The 24850-nt window shown below is 37.1% G+C and overlaps 1 protein-coding gene and 1 long non-coding RNA gene across 9 annotated transcripts in view; one reads left to right on the forward strand and one right to left on the reverse strand.

Moving 5' to 3' along the window:
- The window catches only part of CBLB (Cbl proto-oncogene B), a 211001-nt gene extending 195594 nt beyond the window's left edge, over positions 1-15407 (reverse strand). For 4 of the 8 annotated variants that reach the window (XM_037739282.1, XM_037739281.1, XM_037739280.1 and 1 more), the window contains exons 1-3: positions 15099-15396; positions 13819-14000; positions 718-968 (exon numbers count right to left, since the gene is read on the reverse strand). In XM_037739282.1, coding sequence (XP_037595210.1) covers positions 718-968; positions 13819-13986 — 419 coding nt within the window. In that variant the 5' untranslated portion in view covers positions 13987-14000; positions 15099-15396. The other 4 variants (XM_017530609.2, XM_017530608.2, XM_017530610.1 and 1 more) reach the window with 4 other exon arrangements.
- Positions 15408-15548: 141 nt separating this feature from the next.
- LOC119471624 lies at positions 15549-16845 on the forward strand. The gene is made up of 2 exons (XR_005200684.1): positions 15549-15706; positions 16072-16845. It is a non-coding gene; the product is annotated as an uncharacterized LOC119471624 (long non-coding RNA).
- Positions 16846-24850: the final 8005 nt, after the last annotated feature.

Here is a 24850-nt window from a genome sequence, read left to right on the forward strand (position 1 = left end):
ATATATATATATATATATATATATATATATTTTAACTGAGACAAAGTTTCCCTCATGTCGCCCAGGCTGGAGTGCAATGGCGCGATCTCAGCTCCCTTCAACCTCCACTTCCTGGGTTCGAGCGATTCTCCTGCCTCAGCCTCCCGAGTAGCTGGGATTATAAGTGTACGCCACCACACCCGGCAAATTTTTGTATTTTTAGTAGAGACGGGGTTTCTCCACGTTGGTCAGGCTGGTCTTGAACTCCCAACTTCAGGTGATCTGGCTGACTCAGCCTCCCAAATTGCAGAGATTACAAGGTGTGAGCCACCGTACTCGGCCTTTTATACAGTATTTTTGCCGTGCCTTTTCTATGTTTAGGTATATTTAGATACACAAATACTTACCATTGTGTTACAATTGCCCACAGTATTCAGCACAGTAACATGCTGTATAGATTTATAGCCTAGGAGCAACAGGCTGTATCAACAGCCTAGGTATGTGGTAGGTAATACCATCGAGCTCTGTGTAAGTACACTCTGTGATGTCCACACAACAATGAAATGGCCTAAATGTATATTTCTCGTGAAGTATCCCCATCGGTAAGCACCACATGACCATATACAAAATGACTGACATTTACCACAAAACAATTACATGGTGACATTTAAGTTAACTACTAAGTAAAACACAAAATGAATGACCTTTACACCAAGACATCTGAAATATTCTTCTTACCTGTCCTGTGACTGTTCTTCATACATTCTCTCCTTGCCTTCTTTAAAGAGTCTGATTGCCCGTTTTGACTTTTTCATAAGGCTATCAATGTAGATTTTAAAGTACTCATTCTCACTGAGTTGGGCAAGTTTCTGGTTGTCATCATATTTACTCAATATAAGTCGTAAATGCTGATATGTATCAGGCAAAATATCAAGTATATATGGTGGGCTATTTTTCAACTGAAGTTTGGGATTTTGGCACAGTCTTACCTAAAAACAAAGATAAAAATAAAATAAATCATAATATTTTGTTTCACAGAAAAATGAAAAAGTTATAGAACCATGTCCTATTTCTTCATTTTCTATAATATAAATTATGATCTTAACTTACTATCTCCAATTTATTAATAACTGACTAATATTCATGTTTGTCATAATATAAATAAATCCTATTCTGTTCTCCTACCATTCGATCTTTTCTATATCATACCCTTACTCTGAATCTCTGAAGTTTTAATTCTAAGATACTTCATTGCACATATAGCTTAACAGAACTCCAGTATGCTAATCACTGTATACCACTGAGAGTTTTTTTTTTAAATAAAAATGAGGAAATGGGCCTTTTCTGTTGACAACCAATGGTCTCACATGTATATGTTATTTTACTACCTTGAACTTCCAGCTGGTGCTGTCTCATAGATTGTTAATTAATGTTTTGGTGTACTGTTCCTGAACCCCGAGGAGAATAAGACAAATAGGTGCGATTTGAATAATTGAGTTATTAAGTAGTAAATGTTGTGTCAGGTCAGAACTAGTCTTTTCCACCTCTACCACGCCTATAAACATATGGTATATAACGGTTCAGTCATCCCACCACAGGTGCAGCCAACCACTGGGGCGTTCAGGGGCTGCCTGCAGAACTGAAAGTACCTTCTGCCAGCCAGAGAAGGTAGTAATCCAACTAATGTATTCACTTCTACACGTTCATGTGATTTAGCCCAGAGTAAGTTAGTCCACCAGATTCTTATCCCTCCAGAGAGGGCACAATGAACTCTTCACATAAATAACTTTCAAATGAAATCATTGAGAATTGCACAAGAGCATTATGTAGCGTAATGGGACAGCAGTCTTACAAAAGGTTAAATGTTCAAATAAAGATACATGGCCCTCTTCTAAGGCCCTTGTCATTTTTTTTTGTAAAATTGTGAAGAGTATGATATCTTAAACATAATTGGCTAAAGCCTCCTGCTGGGTAGCACTGGAGTGGCTGTGAGTATTTCTGGAATCTGGCTAATGGAAATTTAAGTTGGAGATCCACTTACTTTGGGTTTAGTGGAAGGTATATGTGAGGCATGCAATCACTCCTGTTAAGTGGTTAATTACTGTCAGCAGTCCCAATGAAAGTGAAATAAGTCAGGCACCAAAAGAAATATACTATTGATATATGATCTCACTTTTATATGCAGAATGTTAAAAGAAGGAATTAAACAAATAAAAACATAGAGTAGAACAGTGGGTGGGCCCCAGGGATGGGGACAGGAAGAAATGGAAAGAAGTAGGTCACAGGGTACAAATTTGCAATTATGTAGAATGATTCAGACTGGTGATCTAACATACAGCATGAGACCTATAGCTAAGAACACTGTATTCTGAAAATTTGCTAGGAGAACAGAGTTTAAGTGGTCTTGCCACAAAAAGGTAATTAGGGAAGGTGAAGGTTATGTTAATTTATTTGATGTAGTAACCATTTCACTATGTGTATATATCGAAGCATCATGTTATACATCTTAAACAAACACAATATTTTTTAAATCTGTAATAATATATTTATAAATGATAGTTTCAGAAATACTTCAAGTGCCCACGATGCTGACCATCCTACCATGGGAACAGTGAAATCCAATTTGAATTTGGCAATCTGAATGTGTCTCATGACACCCAAAACTGGAAGTATATGTGGTAATGGAAGATAATCAAGGTATAAAATGTTGAGAGTCAAAAACTAGTCTAGATTATTTCTCTAATCGTTTGTAGATATACTAGCTTTTAAAAAATTATAGTGTTTTGTGGATTTTTCGTATTCTAAAGAAAATTCATTTTCATACAAAATTTGATGTTTGTAACTTTTATATTCTCTGTATTGAGAAAGATTTCTTCATATTATGTAAGTTTCAGGTGGCATACAACATCGATCTGCCCTGGGAACCTATAAAGGTCCCTGGGACAAATAAACAATTGAGCTATAATAATTTCAAGCATAACAAACACAATGAATCAAGGAACCAACAAATTAAAAATGTACTCACATTCCCTATCATACTTACTTTCTTAAATAAATATTTGGGGTTTTTTTGAGGGAGGTAGTGAGGGGGGAGAAAAATATGGCTCAAATTTCCAAGCATCAGCCTCTGATGCTTGGAAAGAGAAAGTTTTTCCCATTAACTCAGGGCATTATTATATATTCTTCCTCTTTGCAAACAATGCCTTACAGCAGAATTGTTGTATAATCAATAAATTAATGGATTGATTGCTATATTTTTTACACAAAGTCTGATTGCATTATTTCCTTTATTTTTGCAACTGAACTCCAAAATATCAAGTATTCAAATTAATAACCCAAAGATATAGGCTTACTTAAAATGTAATCATATTCTTTTTATTTTTGCAACTGAACTCCAAAATATCAAGTATTCAAATTAATAACCCAAAGATATAGGCTTACTTAAAATGTAATCATATTCTTTTTATCACCAAGAAAGTCCTTGAAAAGGTAGGATGGCATCCCATTTACTAAATAATGGCAAATCTTTACAAAAGTATAGTGAAAAGGGTTGACAGAGCTTTGTTACCCCCTTTTCAATATGCGATACAGTAGTATAATCAGATTTCATTCTGCCCTAAAGATTAAGTCCCAAATATGTCGAGTACTTAACAAATCCTGGTTGAAACAGAATATGGTTTTTAAATTATTTAAACCAAAAATACTATCACAAGCACACATAAATACTAAGAATATTGAGACCAACATTCTACAGCAGGCACAGTTTAATTTTAGCAACATAAAACTTGGTATGACATGTCACAGACTGATACATTATTTTCTTGTAGTTTGGGTACCAGACAGTTTCAAATTCATTTCCTTTACTAGAGAACTTGTTAACTGGTAAATACAAAATTTCTGTCAGGTTTTTTTTTCCAGACATTCCACACAAATATTATTTGACAGATACTTTTACATTTTATAAATATTTAATACACTATTCTTTATCTGAACTTTTTCTCATTTGCTTTATTTAAAACTGTAATTCCATGTGGGAATTTATTGCTTTATCAGGTGAAAATTGTTGGAACTACTATATACCAGGTACTGAGCTTAGTGCTAGGAAATTACAGATGACTAAAGCATACTTCCTGAGTCAAAGAGTCTGGCAGAAGAGACTTATTTCTCTGTAACTTAAGAGCAGTGTGATTCTTGCTCTAAGGGATCTAGTAAAGATTCCACCCAATCCATTCATTTCTAGATAAAAAAAAAATAAGAACTACAAAGATTAAGGGATCATTAAAATATCATCAATCCAACACAAGAGCTTGCATCTTCCAAATCTCAGGCTGATCTTTCTGACAATTTAATTAAAATTAGGCGTATAATTAATGATCCCTGCTAAACTCATTTACATTTTTATTTTATTCCATTTGCAAATTTACATAAACTTCAGGACCCATTTGTTAATTCAACAAACATTTATGTGGCAGACATTGTTTCAGGCTCTAGGGAACACAGAAATGAATAAATCACACACCTGCCCTCAAGCAGCTGTCTAGTGGGAAGGACTGGTGGTTTAGGAAAGAATTATAGGAGAATTTAGTGCTATGATGGAGGCAAGTACAAACTGCTACAGGAGAAAAGCAGCAGCTCATTCATTTCCACATAAGAGTGTCAGGATATACATACTTAAATTTGCCAAAAGAAGTGTTCTAGCCAAAGGAGTGTGCAAAGGCTTAAGAGGCACCAGAGAACAAGCGCATTAAGAGAGGACTCAATGCGGTTATTCTAGAAGTTCAGTGCATAGGAAAGAAGGCTGTGCGTGAGTAGTACGAGAGATCTGAAATAGGCCAGAGTCAGTTCATCAAGGCCTGTAGGCTAAACTGTTTCCTAAATTTGCACTTGTGAAAATGCAGCATACTGTGCTGAACTACTGTATGCCACTGAGTATGCAGTTTAGCAGTTGGATTACTATTAAACCCTGTGATTTACGACAGCTTCTGCCAAAAATGAATAACCCTACATCAGGACTATGACTGCTATGCAGGTCAAATTCAATTCCATTCAATAAATATTTATTGAGTACCTGCTACGTGCAAGGAGCTGTAAAAGCCAGGAAAGAAAAATTGCTTTCCTAAAAGCAGTATATTAAGGAGAAAATCAAACTCACCACAAGGGTCAAGTTCAGATTCAAATGATTACACCTCTTCTGAAAATACCTAAATTCCTTTCTAGAATGAAAGTTGGTACTAACACAGAAGAACTTTGACACAGAACAAATCTGTGGTCACTTTATAAAATGATGAACTTTTTAGGGCACCGATTGGTGCATAAAATAACAGATTCAATAGAAATATTGCTCTTTTCTTTTGAACTAAAAGGCAAAAGATTTATTATTGGAATCAGGCTGAAAATTCCACTATAGCCATTAACTCAAAAAATCTGGAAATCCCCAGGACAATTCCTTTTGACATGTCAATACTGAAATACAGAACTAGAATCTAACTAAGGTTACAGCTCAGAATCCTGATAGCTGGACTTTAGAATCAGGAACTGTCTCCACACTAATATACAACTGATTTTTGTATTTGCTTAAATGTATTAGAAATGTTTAAGGAGACTCTCTATATACATGTAATCTGCATTGTTTCACATAAATAAAAATATATTAGTAATATAACAGCTATGCATTCCAATAAATACATAAATATGTATTTATATACATATATTCAACCACATCAAGGCAAAAACACAAATACAAAAACAGGATTTACTAATGCTATAAGAATTTTCAAAGTCATTACTTATTCTTGGAATAAACTTGCATTTAAAGAATTATCTGACTGTGCCTTAAATAAAATTTCCAGCCAAAAGGTTAAAAAATTTTATTAGATCAGATAATATATTCCTTGCAAACAAGTTTCAAACCAGCCTAGGAAACATAGAAAAGAACTTTTACCAAATAAAATGAAAATTTCAACAGTAAGCAATTGTGCCTATACTATAAGACTCATTACAAAGCACACCTCACTTCAGGGAGCATTCAGTTATACTGAATCAAGTCATATACTCTCAAGTGAACTACCCCATTTTTAAAGACAGTATGGAAAGCCCTGACCTCCTCCTGTAAATGTTAGAAGAGGTTTCTTATTACAGTTACCTAAAAGTGTGTGTGTGTGTGTGTGTGTGTGTGTGTGTGTGTACATACACAGAGTTATTTTGGTTTCTTTCCATTTTAATGCAGCAAATAATTACTAAATATGTAAAATATAAAAATGTATGTTACTAAGTATAAAAATACATAATATACAAAGTGTAAAAAGTATAAAAATACACTTTTTTTCATAGGATATTAATTGGGCAAAACAAAGTTGGCACATAAAATTGATCATGAGTCCAGTACAGCTGAATTTAGATAAAATACCAAGTCCTTTATGGTTTTCCATGATGTCTTCAGAAGACTGACATAAGAAGCACCATTAAAGAACAAACTAGATACAATTAAAATACCAGTTGTGTATTCTGTTCACTCTCTTTCTTCCAAATGAGAATGGAACATCCTTAAAGGTGAAGAACAGTCTTTGTCATTGGTCTATTTCTATCATCTAATATCAAACATTGCATATAAGTAGACGTGTACTAAATATTTGACGGCAGAGATGAGGAAGGAAACAAGGTAAGGAAGAACATTTCAGGAAAAATATATTACAAATAGGTTATCCATAACTATATTGAATAAAGCTGCCTAAAAATGAGTACAAAATTTGGAGAATTTGGTAACATTAAATACGGGAGTGGAGTTGGGGAAATGCCCTTTTGATTTACTTCCTTTGGAAAGAGGCAGCACACCATGGAGCAGTGTGCTTGACTCTTCATACCGTGACACAGACATTAGAATCAAGCAAACCTAGGATCTGGCCCTGACACTTACTAGCTTTACAACCTTGGGCAGGATTCTTCTTCTGGAAACTTCTGAGGGTATTATACTCCTTAGAAGGAAATGTAAAGTACTCTGTACAGTGTCCAGAACATAGTTGGCCCAATCTCCTTCTTAGTATTTCTTCTCCTTTCCATATTTTACATTACACCACAAGGCAAAATCCCTGCAGATTTTACAAAGGTGTGAAAATTAGACCAAGGGCACTGAGCAGTTTGTGAGGGGATCATGATTTTTAAAAGTTCTTTTAGCTCATAAAGTTATTCATGCTGCCTAAAACCCTTAAAAAGTCTGGAATGTTCTGTGCAGAAAAGCAGGAAATAAGGCGAAGCCCTGGTCAGTACTCCTGTCAGCTGACATGGAATCCTCTGGTTTCTTCACACCCAAGAGGCTCTCAGGAAAAAATATAGGGCTTTAATATTTCTTTAATATTTTAACAGGTAGAATATTATAACTATGAATACTTTTTCCTTGGTACTATAAGATAATATAAGCTCAACAAGTATCTAAATGTTAATATGTTAAAAGGCTACAAAATCTGTTGGATATTTTCAAAATATGTCTCTCATTACTATAAAAAATTAGCAACCTACAAATACTTAAAAACAAAAAACAAAAAGAAAACCTTAGTTAAAATGAAATAATATTATTAATATATGCCCAAGCAGTGTAGATAAAAATAGTACTGTGGCATCCTTTAAGTCACAGCATGTGTATAATAACATGAACTTAATATTAAAGATGAGAATGATTTCCATTTAAAATTTTTTACCCATTTATTTGTTAGAAGACTAGTTAATACATGTATACTGCTTATTTCATAATATAAAAATTTTAAACATAATTTAAACATTATAAATATTATACCTTAAATCACTTCCTTGCAACCCAATATAAAATTTACAAATGCCCTGAAAACTTCTTTGTATATTCCCTTGCTTTCCACCTGTGTAAGTGGAAGTTACATTTATCCGCCAAGATTACCCCTTCTACTTGTTCCTAGTCTTTCCCTCCCACGGTTTAATGTAGAATGCTACCGCTTCAAGTATTTCTTTTTCCCTTGCCTCTTAGGCCATTACCTACCTACATCCTTTCCCATCAATCTTTTTTATTCCCATCAATATTTGAACCTCTCCTATCGTGTGTGCACATATAGACATACACACACACACACAAACACACACACACACACACCCAGAGTTATTTCAATGCTGTTCAAATCCTCAGGCTAACAGAACTTCCTTCTTTTTCATTATTCAGTTCTAGAACAATTTTTAAATAATCCACATACTCATTTTAATCTAGCCCCATCACATAAGAGAAACTGCTCTATAAAGGTCAATAATGGCCTCTAACCATACAATTCAATGACATCTTGAATTTTCACCCTGTTTGGTTTTCTCCACTTGAATTTGAACTTAGTTTTATCAGAACTTCAGATTTTACCTTCTTCTTAAAGCTGCTTCCACCTAGGAAATCATTATGCTTTAATTCTACCTTTCTTGTCACTAGTCTATGTAGTGATAAGAAAGGTAGAATTAAAGCATAATGATTTCCTTCTCTGCCATTCAATTATACCCCTCGTACTCCCCAAAATTCGATTATCTGACTTTTTCTCTGAATCGCTCCTTCTACTCTGCCTCAGAAATCTCTGGCAGTTCTATAGCGTTCAGCTACACCTACAATCATATCTACCAAATATGTGTCTCTTGTTTCTACTTCTCTCTTGAACTGTACAATTAATTTTCTGACTTTAAATGAAATTCATACTAACATGGTGAACTCAGGATGGCCAAAAACTAACCCCCACACTTCCTCTTTTCCTTCTTATGTTCCTTATCTCATTAAGTGCATCACTGCCTTCAGAGTCAACTAGGCTGAAAACCTCAAGAGTCACTTTCACTTCACCTTGTCTTTCACCCTCTAACTTTAAGGGGTCACCAAGACCTGTAGATTTTACCTCCAAAATGCCTCCGACATCTGAACCAACACTCGCTATACCTACTTTCAATTATCTAGGCCAGTATTTCATTATTTCTTGCCCAGACTATTTTAATTCCTCTTGATCATTATTCTTGCTTTCAGTTTTTTCTCTTAATCCAAGCTTTGCAGAGTCAAGTAAGCAAATTCTATCAAAGCAGAGCCCTGATGTTTCCTCTCCCTGATTAAGAGCCTTCAATGGTTTTCTACCAAATAAGTCAAAATTCTTTGACAAAGCAATCAAAACCTCTATCATCTTCCCCTAACTTCCCTTCTGTTACTCAACAATCTATCATTGCTTCAACCTAACATGTCCTCCCTCTCACCGGAATCCAACCCATCAGCTGGACAGTACCTACTCCATGCTTCATTCTATACCAACTTTTCAGCCTTAGCAAGCAACTTTCACCTCCACCACATACTACACCTCAGCACTTTATTTATACCACCTTAAAGCACAAATTACATTTTACTCTATGGCATAGCTATTTGGAAATGTCTGTCTTTCCACTGCTGAGATTTGATAAATGAATGATGAAATCAACAGACAGCACATAAAGCACCTTTTGAAAGGAAGAAAGTAGATTCAAAATCCGAATGCTAAAAATTTTGTGATAGTTAAAAGATTACTAACTGATTGAGGCCTGTATTATATGTATGCCTTATATCACAAGAATAATCCAAGGTAACTCTTAATAGGATTCCTTTAAATCTTTTACTTTATTAATAGCTTTTCCTAGAAGTTACGTAGCAAACTTTGGGATCACTTCATTTATCACAACACAAATTCAAAACTGAACTCAGTATTAAACAAAACTGTCCAGACAATTTGTTATTATCCCCTAACCAAGTCTACTAGGACCCATGATTCTGCTAAGGTAGAACAACTTCAGTGAGGAAAAGGAAACATGTAAAGAAGTATAATTCAAATGAATGATATTAGCTGTTTTAAGCTCTAAAAAGTCAGAGTCTCCAAATCAGTAAACACAAATAACAGGCATCTAAAAGCTAAGTTTTACTTGACATGGACTATATTTCAGAGGTATGAGGAACTCAGCTTAGGAAAGAAAGTTTACTTCTGTTCTTTAAAATATCTGTACATAATCTAAGCATCTTTGATTGACAAACATTAAAATATATTATGATCACAATTAAATTAAAAAGAGAATGAATTATATTTCAAGCTTGACAAATGTACTAAATTTACTGAGGGCAAAAGCAGGAAAAGCCTAGTGGGCATCATCACTTCCTAAATGCTTTTTAAATTCTTTCAGTAATGTAATTTAAAATAAATGACAAGGGCAGCAAGACAAAAATTTGAGGCAGGTACTCAGCATGCTTTGCTCTTTAGCATCAATTAATTATTTTCTAATTTCCTGAGCATCCATGTATGCCCAGTACATTTAGTATCTATTAGATGGAAAATTGTTTCTTCTATTTTCTACCACCTGGCTAGGACTCTTGTGAAAACCATGCTCAGGAACTTCACATTAATAAATTATCATTCCAACCATACTGATTAGCAATCACTTCCTTACTCTCACCTCAGCATTTCTAACAAGAGCACAATAATGCTGTTCCTAAAAGGCAATGGCCAGCAGAATCCAAACAGAAAGTTCTCTGAACACTGGCCAGAAAAACAAGGAAGACGTTCTCTACTCTGCTCCAACTGTACTTTGGGTTTGTAGTACAGCCCTTTCCATACTACATGACAATTAGCCATTTATATGTTTAACTCTGATGCTGCTCTCTGAGTTCCTTGACTGGTCAAAGGTAGGATTATGTCTTGTCTAGCTTCATATCTCTAGTAAATGGCACTTAGTGGAAACACAGTAGGCCCTCAAAAAAATATTTATTTAATGTTTAAGAAATCTTTCTCTTGAGTAGCTTCAGAAGAGACTTCACATTTCATCTGGGCTGCACTTGAACCTACGTATGTATTCATGAGTAATATTTCCATCACTGTATCAAATAGGCATCCACTGATGTGAGCGCTTTAAGGTCAGCTATCAAATTACATTGACATGTAGAGCTAAGGCCAGAAAATCTGTCTAAATGGGATGCTTTTGGATATGCTAGTATCTACCGTTCTTTTCCTCAAAACATGGACTATGCTAACTCTGTACTACTGTTGTTCTGGTACAAAACACTCTACCTCCTATAAAGAACACAACTAAGCAACTACTCTCTCCTATTCTCAGTGACCTTGGAGAAAAAGCGTGCCCTCTGAAAACAGAGCGATTAGTTGGAAGGAATTTCAGTTGACCATTTTAAATTCTAGAGGCCAAGAAATGGAAAAACTACATACTTCCTAGATATTTCCCCTACACCCAAGACTGCTTCATTATTCCCTGTAAAAATAGTTATTTTACTTTATTGGTAGCTGAAACACACTGAAATTGAAGCTTGTGTTCATATTTATACTTCCAAGATCTACCCTTCTGAAGAGGCTTCATAAGAAAAAAATACTAGCTGTACACTTAACTCTGCCTTTTACATAACTACCAATTAAACTTCAAAGTTGCTATGTTCTGTTATTCACAAACTAAATTCATGCTATTGCAGTTATTTTTTTTTTAAGGTAACGTGTCAAGTGATTAACTTCAGAACTAATAATAAAGTTCCTGATGTAATCATCAGGACAATGTTGATATTATGAGCCACTTCCTTCACCACTAACAAATAAGAAAAGATAAACAAAAGAGGGGGATGTTTCTGCACTACACACTTAAATAAAATATACTGCCAATTAGTAATTATCAATGCCTTTCTATTTCCTGTATCCTAGAGTAAAAATAAACACACTGAATTCTTTCATAATAACTTATGTGATTTCTCTCCACAAAGCCCCTGGGTACATTCACAAATGAATACAACCATTTTCATCTTTGACAAATAATGAAGATAAACAGGGAAAGCCATAGCAATGTACATTTGCCAACACCCGCACCCACAACCCACTAAGTAGAGACTTTGGATAATAGATTTCCTTGTTAAGTCAAGTTTCTCAATTGGAGAGATTAAACCTAAACCCACAAAAGGGTTAATAAAATAAACAATAGCAGATGTTGAACCATCAAATAACCATCTATTTTACCATAACTCATGGTGAAAAAAGTAAAAGTGAATAAAACTTATGTTAACAACTAGTTATAGACCAAACTTGTGTACATCATTTTTTAATGTTTCAAAAATAATGTTCTTACAGTAACTACAGCTCACCACTTCCTTATATAAATCTTTTTGATTTGATGTTCTAACACTCACAGATGTACAGATTCTGACCACTTAAAGATGGAGAGTGGGGGAAAAAGGGCAGCCCCTTTATAGAATCTGAACCATTTGCTGTCCACTTATGTAACAGACAAGTTACAGAAAAAAACCTTGAATTCCTTCTCTTACCCCAACAAATGATTTAGGCAGTGAGAGTGACCTTCAAATGCACACTCTTTAGCAAAGCAAAGATATGTAGTATTGTGCTTGCCAAATATATGTTATTTTTCCAATTGTGTACCTCTGTATTCTTAAGTATCCAATGCTAAAATGAAAACCCCAAGCAGCAAGTTGCAATATTCTGATACTATGACATCATTCTGTCTGGAGTACTTTAATATAACAATTTGAATAAATTGGCAGAAGCTTAAATAGGTCACACTGAAGCCCAAAACTAAGGATATTTATCGGGCAATAACATTCTGGCTCTGCATTTAGCACCACCGCCTGTGGAATGACAGGCCAGTCATTCATCTATGTGTCCTTTCCAACAGAATAAATGAAAATAAAGTAAATCTTGTCACATTCGTATATTGCTATTACTACTGATAGTGGCTTCCTGTAGCCACTATTTGCAGACAGCAACAAACCAAAGCAAAGATGAACATTACCATATGATTTCCTGGATGCTTTGGCACATCCCTACAAAGGAATTTTTTTCTAAACCTCCATTTCTTCAGTTATAAAGATCTTGAGTCTTGCCTCAACTAAACTTACAATTAGCTCCAGATATTTAAAAAATAAAGTCATAAGGTGTTACAAATATTTACCAATAAATGCAGGACAGTGCTGTTGCTTCAAAAAAAGATTAATTTTTGCAAAGCAGCAAGCTACATCTTAAACTTATTTTATCATCGTACTTAGTAAGGTAGGATACTGACAGCTAGCTTCTGAGTAGATCTCTGTAAGGTATTCAGGTTGTCTTTTTAACCGGACCTCTCTGGATAATGACACCCAACTTGATTTTTTCCTGTGAAATTACAGTTTGTCTGAAAGCAACATGCAGAAACCACAGAGGTTTCTGATACTCTCAGCCTCACCAACCCCAACATAAATTTTCCTTTCACAATAAACAATGTGCCATCGAAAGGTTTCCTGTTTCAAAATGGAATAGTAGATGAAAGAAACTGTTAACTCTCCCATTAACAACAAAAACGTTTCTTAATGAAGACGAATTCTCAAAGATGAAAATGGAAACTCCCTGAAACACTGCTTCTTTACTTAAGAACTAATCTGTTTCTTTCCCCAGTAAATGCTTTCAGTATCATACCAGATGATTGTCATGAGTGGTCCATCAAAGGCAAATAACCTGCTTGTACTCTTTTGTTATCTAAGAGCAACACAACCTCACATAAGGCAGAACAAACACTTCCAAACAGTCTATGGCCATACACCAACAAAAAGCAGCCAATGGTAAAACTTTGCATATTGAGTCAAATAGAGGAACTCTGAACCTTAAAGAGTAGAAAGGACAAAAGGTTAAAAAAAAAAAAAGTCTTTGAATCTAACTTTTCAAAAAACACAGAATTGAAGTAAAAAAAATGAACAGAAATCCAAAGATTGTTGCCATAATAATGGTTTTTATTAATTAACAGCATAAATAAATCTAGAGAAACCACAGACAAAGTGAATAGTGTTTGGCACAAGAAACGTCAGACAGAACTTACCACTTTGTCCATGAGTTTCCAAGTCTTCTCCACGGTCCTGCGATCTGCCGCAGCTTGCTTAGGGGGTCCAACTGCATCCTGAATAGCATCAATAATACCCAAAATTCGACCTTTTCGGGGGTTTCCTCCTCGACCACCAGGGTTTCTGCCATTCATTGAGTTTGCCATCTGGAATTTTAGTTCTTTGAAAGGCAGATTTAAAAAAAGAAAAGTTAGTTGGCTTTGAAAATATTTACCCACCAGAAAACTAAAGACACTAACTTGTACCCACTGCATCTTCCTCCATCAATGAGAGCAAAACCAAAAGTTCCAGATTCAACTTTATCAATAAGCTCATGAATTTACACTCTCAATCTTTACACACAGTAGTTTTAGGAGCAATGATCCTAGATTTGCTTTTACAACACTAAAAGTTAAAGGTGCATCCTACTCACGTTTCAAGTAGCTAAGGCTGAACTAATACCCAACTCATAAACACCAAACAAAACTTAAACAGGTTTCCTCCACCTAGATAAGAACAGAATGTTCTTCCCCTCCAGCCTTAATTCCAGTTCAGACTACTAGAACAACTGAAGTTCCTATCATACATTTTGGGAGCGTCACGCAGAAACTTCACTTTCAGTTCGATTTCTCCAAGTTACATAAACATAAAAATTATTCTACAATTCTACACAAACGTAAGGGACAACTCTGTTGTCAACAAAGGCGCAGGACTTGGATTTCCCACGCTAAAATCGCCCAGGACAGACACACGAACACATTTCTTTAAATCAACGCGGTGAGTCGTTATTCCCAAGAACCAAATGAAAGAACACACAAATAGCCCATTTAAAAGAGACAGAAACTGACAAGGAGGAGTTCACTTCTGCCGCCCCTCGCCTCTGCTCTCACCCAGAGCTTTGTCTCGGGACGCCTGTGTCCCTTCCCTGCTCAGGCCCCTCCACGGCCCCTGGGCTGTGAGCTGCGGGAGGAAGGTGGACGGGGAGGGGACCGAGCGTCCCTCCCGCGCCCGCAGCCCCGTCCGTCTCCGGCGCTGAGCGCTGGGCGCCGGGGTGGACGCGCCTCCCCGCCGGCCGCCCGCTACAATCCGCGCCGCCGCCTCCCTCCTCCCCGGCCTGCGGGTCCGATCTTTAAATGCCCCACTTCAAACTGGACAGCGGCGCCCCGGCAGCTGAGAGCCTGGGCTGCCCACTCTTCACCGTGGCCCGCGCTCAGCGGCCCTCCGGCCCCAGAGCGGGCAAGAAGTGTGGCGCCTCCCCGGCGACCCTTTCCCTCCTTGCCTGTCGGCGCCGTAGCTGTCCAGAGACACGCGTGTGCGCGGGTCCCACTCCACACGCACGCAGCCCAGGGCGCGCGCGGAGCCCGGGCGGGCAGCGTGATCGCTGAAACAGCTCGCGCCCGAAGAAGGAGCGACCCAGCGCGCAGGCCACCGAGACGTGGAAACACAATTACCGTCAAGACAAATCCACACCCGCTGTCCCCTCCCGCCCGACTCGGGGAGGCCGCGGGACGCCGCAGCAGCTCTAGCAGGAGGAGGAGACCGCTCGCTGGACACCCCACCCCTGTGGTACACACAGGACCCAGGCTCGGGGCGGGGCAGGGGCGGGGCCGCGCGCCGCTGGGCCAATGCCGCGCACCCGCGCGCTGCCCGACAGCGCGTGCAGCCAATGGGCGGGAGGCGCCCGTCCTCCTCGCGCTGCCGCCCCGTCCACGTCCTCCACAGTACACAATGGCCCCGGAGGAAGGCCGGTGCGCAGCAAGTCGGAAAGGAACTGGACTCGGAGAGAAGTGAGGGGCCTGGACTCGCCTGGGAACGAAAGTGGAAACGGGAAAGAAAATGGGAGAAGGGATGCAAGGCACGAGGGAGCTAACCAATGAGGGGCGGCAGGTGGGCGTGAGCGTCGGGAGCGGGAGCCAAAGCCGTCTGGGGCTGGAAGGCGGGACTTCCTGCTTCGCTTACCTTCCTAGTCTTTTGTTTCATAGCAACAGAGTAGTGGCTGGAAGGGTGTTGCTTCTCTGCTCTGGGCGGGTCCAACCCTGGAGAAATTCATCTCCCTAGGGCTGCCAAACCCTTCGACCCAGGACAGCGGCCAAACAGGTCTATGACGTTGCTTTTTGTTGGCTATCAAAAAAGAGCAACAGCCACCGAGCTTCTAAAATGCAGAATAAACCTCACAGAGAGTAGGCTAAGGGTGACACCTCACTGCCAACTAGAACTGCCTAAGTTTCTGAGTGTTTTTCCTTTGCTGTTAGTTTTAGAGGGATTGCAGACCAAACATCAGGCTGACGACAAAGCAAATAGTTGACAACGCTGGCCAAATAGTCTCTGCTAATCATGCCAGAGCAATAAAAGTACCAGGTAATGGGAATTGCTGCTAAATACCTTGCATCTTTTTACTTAGTGTGAGCTTCTGCCTAAATGATTGAGGAGGAAACAGCTTCTGTGTTTTGTCGAGTCACCTTTACATAGATTTCTATCCATTTAAAAAAACCTTACTGTATCTGCCATTCTCTGCCAGCATTGTTAATCTCTTTCCGTGGCTCCATTCTTTGTGATCTTAAAAAGGCCCACATCTGGCTAATCTTTAAAGGAAAAAGCTACTGTGCTGGGACTCGTCTTTCAACAAGATCGTATATTAAACAAATGCCTTCCATTTCTTTCAGTTTACTTCAAATCCCACAACTCATGCTACCAAGAATCACTCGGAACTTCATATTTTGTAACTTTCTTTCCACTACAGTTGACAGCTTTTATTACACTTTACAGCTTGGGCATCTCAGATGTTCTGAGATTTTGCATTTTTTCTAGCAAATAAGCATTTTAATACTGTAATTATTACTATGAAGGATCCTGAGTTGTCCTTTACAGCCTTGAATTTACATGGTTAAGATTTTAATTTGACGAAAACAGAAAAAAAAACTGTGCTCTTTCGAACCAGTCAGCTGTTAAAGTGTGATTCAGGAAGTAATTTTGTTTCCTTGTCATTATTTCTGTATCAGTAATTAAAGAGTAGTTCTTTGTTTTCACATTGCGTTTATCTACAAAACTACTGGCGTCTCCATATCTCTTCCACCCATCCATATCTCTTTCACTCATAGTCATAGTAGCTACATTTACTACGGGGAGACTGTAAAAGAAAAAAATGTGTTAAAGAATCAATATGTAGAAGCATGTAGCAAAACAGTGGCTAAGGGAACATTATAACCAAGTACATTACTTATATTCCTATCTGGATAAATGTAAAATACCCAAAATACATGTTTTAGCATGTGTGATTCCTTTTAAATGGTGTTTTACAACAAAAGAGATGACTTAATGAGAAAATGGCATTGCCTATGGCATCAAGCATATCATGTTGATACAAATTACAAGTTTTGAGGTGTGTGGTTTTGCATATCTTGAAATATATGTATGTGAGATATCGTAGCCCCCCACCACCACTTATTTTCAATCTCACTTTCCTTGATTCTAGTTACCTGTGGTTAACCAGGGTTTGAAAATAGGTGAGTATAGTACAATAAGATATCTTGAGAGAGAGAAAAAAATACCACATTGATGTAACTTTTGTTACAGTATATTATTAGTTTATTAATAATTATTATGTCTTACCATGACTAATTCATAAATTAAACTTATCATAGGTACCTATGTATTAGAAAACTCATAGTATATATATATCGTTCAGTATTTTCTGAGATTTCAGGCATGTACTGTGGGTTTGGGCATATCCTGTGGATGAAGGGACTGCTGTATGTACATATGTATGAATATCGGTGAGTGTGTGTGTATGTTTGTTGTCAAGAAATTACAGCTTTATTCTCAACTAGCTATTTTATCAAGCAATCAGGAATCCAAGTTAAGTTCTGGTGTAGCATGGGTCCCAGTGCAGTTCAAACTGGGATTTAAAGTTTGATTTTGTCTGACAAACTGATGGAGCAATAGAAGTCCTTTCTGCCAATTATTAGAAAAAGTAAAACTGCACAGCAGAATAAATAACTACTGGGATGAAACTTCATGCCCTGGGTGCCTCCAATAGAGACACAAGAGATAAAATGCAGTGAAAGATGCTTGCTTCAGGACTGTAAATAAGAACACAAAGAAATGTTTCCATAAGAGACTTTATGATACTCAGGACATAAGCAGTAATACTTCAAGCTGATAGAGCTGGCTAGAGAAATAGTCACCTCATTTCGTTAGAACAAGTCAATCCCCAGTAGGGTGTAGTTTAAAGTGAATGCAGCATCATTTAGCAGTGTGGGAAATTGTAACCTAGAAAGAACACATATACAGCCTTGTTACGGGACAGCAGAGTTCTACTAGAAGATCCGGACATGAAACAGAATGGTGGCGCTCCTGCATGAAGAATCTTGTAAGCACCAGCGTGGCTAGTAAGTGAATAATGTGAGCTTACTGGCCATAAGGACATATGAGACCCTTCCCCCAGGTCTCCCAGAAAAGAGGGGGAGACTGTGGCAAGAATACTTAAGAAATTTTGTAGAGACAGCTGTGAACCCTTGTAATTTGAGCAGTCATCTTTGACATTAATATATGTACCAAAAGGCTGGTGCCATGTAGAAAAATGCAGCTTAAATTCCAGTCTTTAAACATGAGAAATTTTTTAGAAAGACAATTATTTGAGGAAAATATTTAGACTTTTCATCATTTGCTTCCATTGTTCTTTTCTTCCATTTTCTCTAAATTCACAAGTGGCCCCTGTGATATTGGACATGAGTTGACTAATTATCAAAGCCCACCCATAACTTATGTAACCCATAATAGCTCAAATATATTAATTGAATAAATGAATTGACTGTTTAAGAGTATTACATATAAAATATAATGCTGTTCTTGTTTCTGCACAATGGAGAATTCACTTACTTCACAATTCCAAGCAATATTTTATTTTTACTATTAGGTAGATTTACAGCGACCATCCTAACACAAAAACAGAACACTGTAACATAGGTTTCCAATTTCTCATACAGAACATCGACCCAAATCTCAGGTTAGAGAGAAATAAGAGCAATATGACCTCATCATATTTGGACATAACGAGTTGTTCTTTGTTACGTGAAATAGATGTCCATTCATCATTAGCCTATTACACTTAACAGTTGGCATTGAGGGATGCTGATCCAGGGACTCATCAAATATAACCAGACTCTGAATCCTAACTTGGGCTCAACTAGAATGCTCACTTAACAACAACAGTATTAGCAACAAAAATAGCAGTGACTTAAATAAGATAGATCTCTCACACATAGAAAAAAGTCTGAAAGTAGGAATTATAGGCAGATATGGTGACTCCACAATTTTCTCAAGGACCCAAGTTCCTATGTTTATTCTGTACCATTCCAGCCTTGCTTCCCACCTTCAGAATCATGTCATGTTCCAAGATGACTATTGGCTCTCCAGCCGTCACCACGGATTTTCAGGCTAAAAGCTAAGAGGAAAGGCAGGAGAGCAAAGGGACAATCCATCTGAGTTAGTTTCCTTTGACCAATCTTCAAAGAACTCTCACAAGTATCTCTCTTAAACAGCTCAAGGCCAAAAGTTAGTCCCATAGCCAAATTGAGCTGCAAAATCTGGAAGGCAATATGTTTTTTATTATGGGAAGCAATATAAAAATTCCAGTTTATTTCTAAAGAGAAAGGGATGAATAGATGTTGTATCAAGAAACTGGAGAGTCCTACCACAATAATATTCTAAGAGTTAAATTCACTTCTTGAAGAAAAAATTGAACATCTCAATGCAAGTGGTATGAGATAATGATAATTCTGTATACTCTTTTGAAATCCATAACAAGTATGGGTATGGGCACACACACATGCACACACCACACACACACTCACACACAGACACACGTAATCTTAACATCATTCCCTTACCCATATTTATTAAAAGTTGTAACCATTTCTTTAGTTGGCAGAAATATGCATCTGCTATTACTAGACACATATATCCTTTAATGTCTAGCATATGTAAGTATACATAGTAAATTATCTACAGTTCTCATTACAGCATGCCTGAGCAGTAATCCTGAACAATCAGTATCAGAGTGTAGAATAGCAAAATTAAGCAAGCAACTTTCCTAATAGGCTTCCATCCTAAAGTTTATTTCAGATTAAACAGTTACATATCTGAAGAACAAATGTCTTAACAATCTCTTCTTTGTGGTTTTCTTTCCCAGATAATTGATTCCCAGATCAATTCTTTTCCACACAATGATTTATTTGGTAGTTGTTCTTTGTAACAAACAGGATTTATACCAAAGCATTAAATATAACAACTTGCAAACTTGGAGTAAACCTACTATTTTGTCTCAGTTCTATGTTTTTTCATGCTCCTGTCACATTTTCTGTGTTTCCCTAAGAAGCTATAATTCAAAAAAAATATATGGACAATTTTCTTTACCCTCTAGATTTTCATGAAGAATGTAAAGTTAGAATTTGTTATAACAGTGTCTCTACAGTCCCCATGCATTTTGAGTAATACCAAATTAATACAACTTTGAATTTTTATTTTTATTTTTGAATTAAAAATATAAATTCAGAAATTTTAAGGCTGAAGGGGATCTTGGTACTGATCACATCACTCAGTTTGCCAGATCTGGAAATTGGCCAATTTTTTCAGAGTGATTGAACCCTACAAGCTATGGATAATAAATCCAAATTCATAGATTATTTTGTAGTGTAAAAACCATGTAATTATGTGAAAAGTAACTGCTAATCAGAATAAAATTAACATACACCAGTTATATATTCATTTTTCTGCAGAAGAAGCCAAAGTAAGAGCATTAAGATCCAAAATGAACATAGAAATCAGGAGAAAATTACCTAGAGAAGTAACTCTAGCATGCCAATAGAGATCTAATATATTGCAAATCTACAGAAAATCTTCCCTATTGGTTTTCAAGTTCTTATTCTCAATTGAACTTAAAAGATAGTAAAAGAAAATGTATTTTTCTATCTTAAATATCTTGATTGTTTTAGGGGACAAAACTTATTAGGCAGCAATCTTTATGTTATCAGCTATAATTTCTGATAAAATTTCTGATTTCTTGTTCATCTATTTAATAAGCTTTTTAAAAATATCTAATATATTCCAAGCATTATGCTGGACATCGGGATATACAAAGATGATTATGAACCAGTCATTGTTTCCAAAGAGAAGGGAGGAACATAAAGAGATTATTATAAACTCAAGTGGTAAAAGCAGTAATTTCTATAGGCAGAGGTCATTATGAGAACTAAGGAAAGGCACCCAACCCAGCTGGGAGAAAGTAATTACTAAACCAAGACATATACGATAAATAGGATTAATAGTTAATCACAGATGGATCATTCTAGTCAGAGGAGAGCTCATGAACAAGGGCGTAAAAGAAAGAAAGCTATGTATGAAGAGAGAATAAGAGGCCAGGCAAGGTGGCTCATGCCTGTAATCCCAGCACTTTGAGAAGCTGAGGCAGGTGGATCACCTGAGGTCAGGAGTTCAAGACCAGCCTGGCCAACATGGAGAAACCCGTCTCTACTAAAAATACAAAAATTAGCCGGGCGTGGTGGCAGGCCTCTGTCCCAGCTACTTGGGAGGCTGAGGCAGGAGAATAGCTTGAACTCGGGAGGCGGAGGTTGCAATGAGCCGAGATTGTGCAATTGCACTCCAGCCTGGATGACAAGAGTAAAACTCCATCTTAAAAAAAAACAAAAAAACAGAATAGGGAATAGGAAAAAATTCCATTTTGGGGGAAGCAGAAAACAGTAAACAAAAGGCAAAGAGTGGCAAGTGATGCATAAGTTAAAATATGACTTCCTATTAAAGAGCTAGGATTTGATTATTTTTTTCCAAAGGAGGCTATTGAAGGATTTTAAGCCAGGGAGAGTATATAAAATAGAAACAGAAGAGGCAAGGGAGATGATACTGTAACATTTCTATTTGAGAATGTTTACCCTAATGGCCAGGTTGCTAATGGATCAGAGCGGGTAAGACTGAAGGCAGAGTGGCCACATAGGAGATACCCATTAAGTGATGATGATGAACTGAAATGGGGCAGAAGTAAAAAACAAGTGATGTTTGAGAAGAGTGGTTTCCAATCCTCTCTGCACATTAGAATAACAAATTCTAGGGCCTTACTCCCAGAGATTCTGTTTTAATTGATCTAGCATATTTTTAAAGATCTCAAAGTGATTCTAGTTAGCAATGGAGGCTGAGAACCATTGATGGATTTAGTGGTCATTGATAATTACAGAAACATGAGCTGTGCAAAAGATGGAGTAGTCAAGAATAGCTGCCAATGTGCTAGCTTTAAATACTGGGTGAAGGCCTCAGCCACTGGCATAGACAATATCATAGAACAGCTTATTTCAGGGAAAGAAAGAACTTAATTTTGAAAATGGAAAATTTAAGATATCTAGGGAATAAGCAGATGTTTATTGGATGATTGAATATAAATGATCACAGGTTTGGCAATACTGGCAATTAACTAATACCTGAGAGTTATTAAACCATAAAGGGAGATTATATAAAATAAGAAGAGCACCGAGATGAGAATTGAACCCTGAGGAGCAACATTCAAAGAAAAACAGAAGAAAAACGATTACAGACAAAATGGAGAATCACAAAAAAACCCACTTGAGATTTCCGTGTTTCTGAGTTTCTATGGAATGAGCAACAGTTTCAATACAGGAAAGAGGTCCAATTTATTTTAAAAATTGCAGACCAGGCACAGTGGCTTATGACTGTAGTCCCAGCGCTCTGGGAGGTTGAGGTAAGAGGATCCCTTGAAGCCAGAAGTTTGAGACCAGCTTGGGCAACATAGCAAGACCTCTCCTTTACAAGAAATACAAAAATATCTGGATATGATAGTGCTCACCTGTACCCAGCTACTTGGGTTGCTGAGACTGGAGGATCACTTGAGCATAGGAGTTTGAGGCTGCAGTGAGCTAGGATGATGCCAGTGGACTCCAGCCTGGGTGATAGAGTGAAACCCTGACTCAAAAAAAAATTTCTTTTTGCAAAACAATTGTAGGCTATAACAACTGGAGATGAGAAGAGAAACTTGAGAAACATGGAGAAGATAATTTAAATAGTACCTATACATAAATGCAGGTCATGTGAGGATGGAAGAGAGCAAAATCTTGGAATGAGAAATTTAAACAAGAGTGTGTATGTTGAGAGATAATTTTAAAAGGAAGAGATAAAAGGGCATGTCACCCTATGAGAATGGAAGAAAGGAGATGTCTGCTATAAAAAGAGCAATACACAGATATACAGTCATGCACCCCATAACAACATTTCAGTCAATGACATACCACATGCACAAGTGTGGTCCCATGAAATTATAATACTGTATTTTTACTGTACCTTTTCTATGTTGAGATACACAAATCTGACCAAGCCCATATGACCAGGCCAGCTTTACTTAGCCAACTTCAAGTTTCTACCACTTTATGCTGTTTAATGTCAGAGATACCCACACTGTACACATTGTACTCAGATTGTGTTACTTTTTTTTTTTTCCAGGCAAGTTTCTGTTCTCTCTCTCAGTCTCCTTTCCTCCAGCTGACTGCTAAAAAATTATGACAAATTTTCTCACACTGACAGTTATATGAGCTTAACATGTTATCTTTTCCCAAATAGTTACCTTTTATACAGGAATAACAGGATGTCTTCATTTGGTAGTGTTTTATGCCAGTGTCACGCTTGGATACAATTGACGATTTTGATTATGTGCACTCCCACCCAGTCAAACACCTCCCCAATAGGAAGTCATTTAGTCACCTATATACTGTTTATTTCCTGTCATGGCTTGTTTTTGTTTTCGTTTTGCTAGCTGATTAAAAGAAAACCTCTATTTCCAACATGAAAAGAGAAAATCAAGGAGGTTTCATGTTGCTATTTAATCTTTGGTATTCAGGAAGAAACAGATGTACATTTTAAATATAATTTCATGACCAGCAGGCAAGAACAAGGGGCATTGTAAGGTCAGGAGATATGTGTAGCTTATACTCTCTATATAATATAAAGGAGTGTTCATATGAGTAATACCGATAAAATATGGATCAAAGGCTTTCTTACCAGCTAAGGTGATCTGAATATGAAGAAAAATGAATTTGAAAATGAAAGGCAGCATTTTAGAAGGCAGTTTTCAGAAAGGGACTGGGGTAATGAAACAGTTGGTTTACTGCACTTCTCCATTCCCTGTGCCTGCTCTCTAAATGACCTATTTTTAAAGTTTCATCTTATTCTCACAAGTCACAAGAATATTGTGGAGAAGGCAATCAGAATTGCAAACACTGATTTTTAAACTATGTATTGGATAAATGAGCGAGGGGATTGTTTGAGTTGAATGTCAACAGCAAAGAAAGAAAGACCTAACTACCACCTGCAGTGAATCAGTTTCCTAAAGGAACCTGACTTAGAAAAAGGGGTTTATAAAAATTTGGGGGGAGAATAGCCACTTCAGTTCTTCCCAATTACCAAATGTCTTGACAGTCTTTTCTTTTTCAGTTACAAATAAGTCTGCCAAAAAGAAAAGCAAAACTGTTGAGTTCCCTACAACTCTCTTTTCTTTTCCTCAAGTTCTTCTTTACTTGGTTTTTAAAGCGTGAAACAATTCTCCTGTTGCGGCAGCATATGCAAAGAATAGCCAGGAAGTCTTTGCCCTGGGTCAGATGTGAGATAATTCTTGCATGAAATTAGCTATTTCTTGGCAGAGCTAAAAATAACAAACTGTTTGAGATACCACCATGGCTCATCCAGCTTCCAAACAAGCTTCTTTTCCAAATTCCTTGTGGATAGCTTGTCCTCTGCCTCTTCAACCTTAAAGTACATGATGGAAGCATTTTCTTTCATAGGTGAATGCTTTCTTTCCAAATTGACAGCAAATTGCCATGTTTTCTTAGGATCTAATGTTGTAGGAAGTATTATTGTAGAATTGTGATTACATATGCACAATTAAACCATATTATTGGTTAAAAAATGAACAGGGATATATTATAAATCTGGAGCTTCTCTCAAATGCATTGTAAAGTG

The sequence above is a fragment of the Cebus imitator genome, unplaced genomic scaffold (assembly GCF_001604975.1).
Source record: "Cebus imitator isolate Cc_AM_T3 unplaced genomic scaffold, Cebus_imitator-1.0 Scaffold67, whole genome shotgun sequence".
NCBI lineage: Eukaryota > Metazoa > Chordata > Mammalia > Primates > Cebidae > Cebus > Cebus imitator.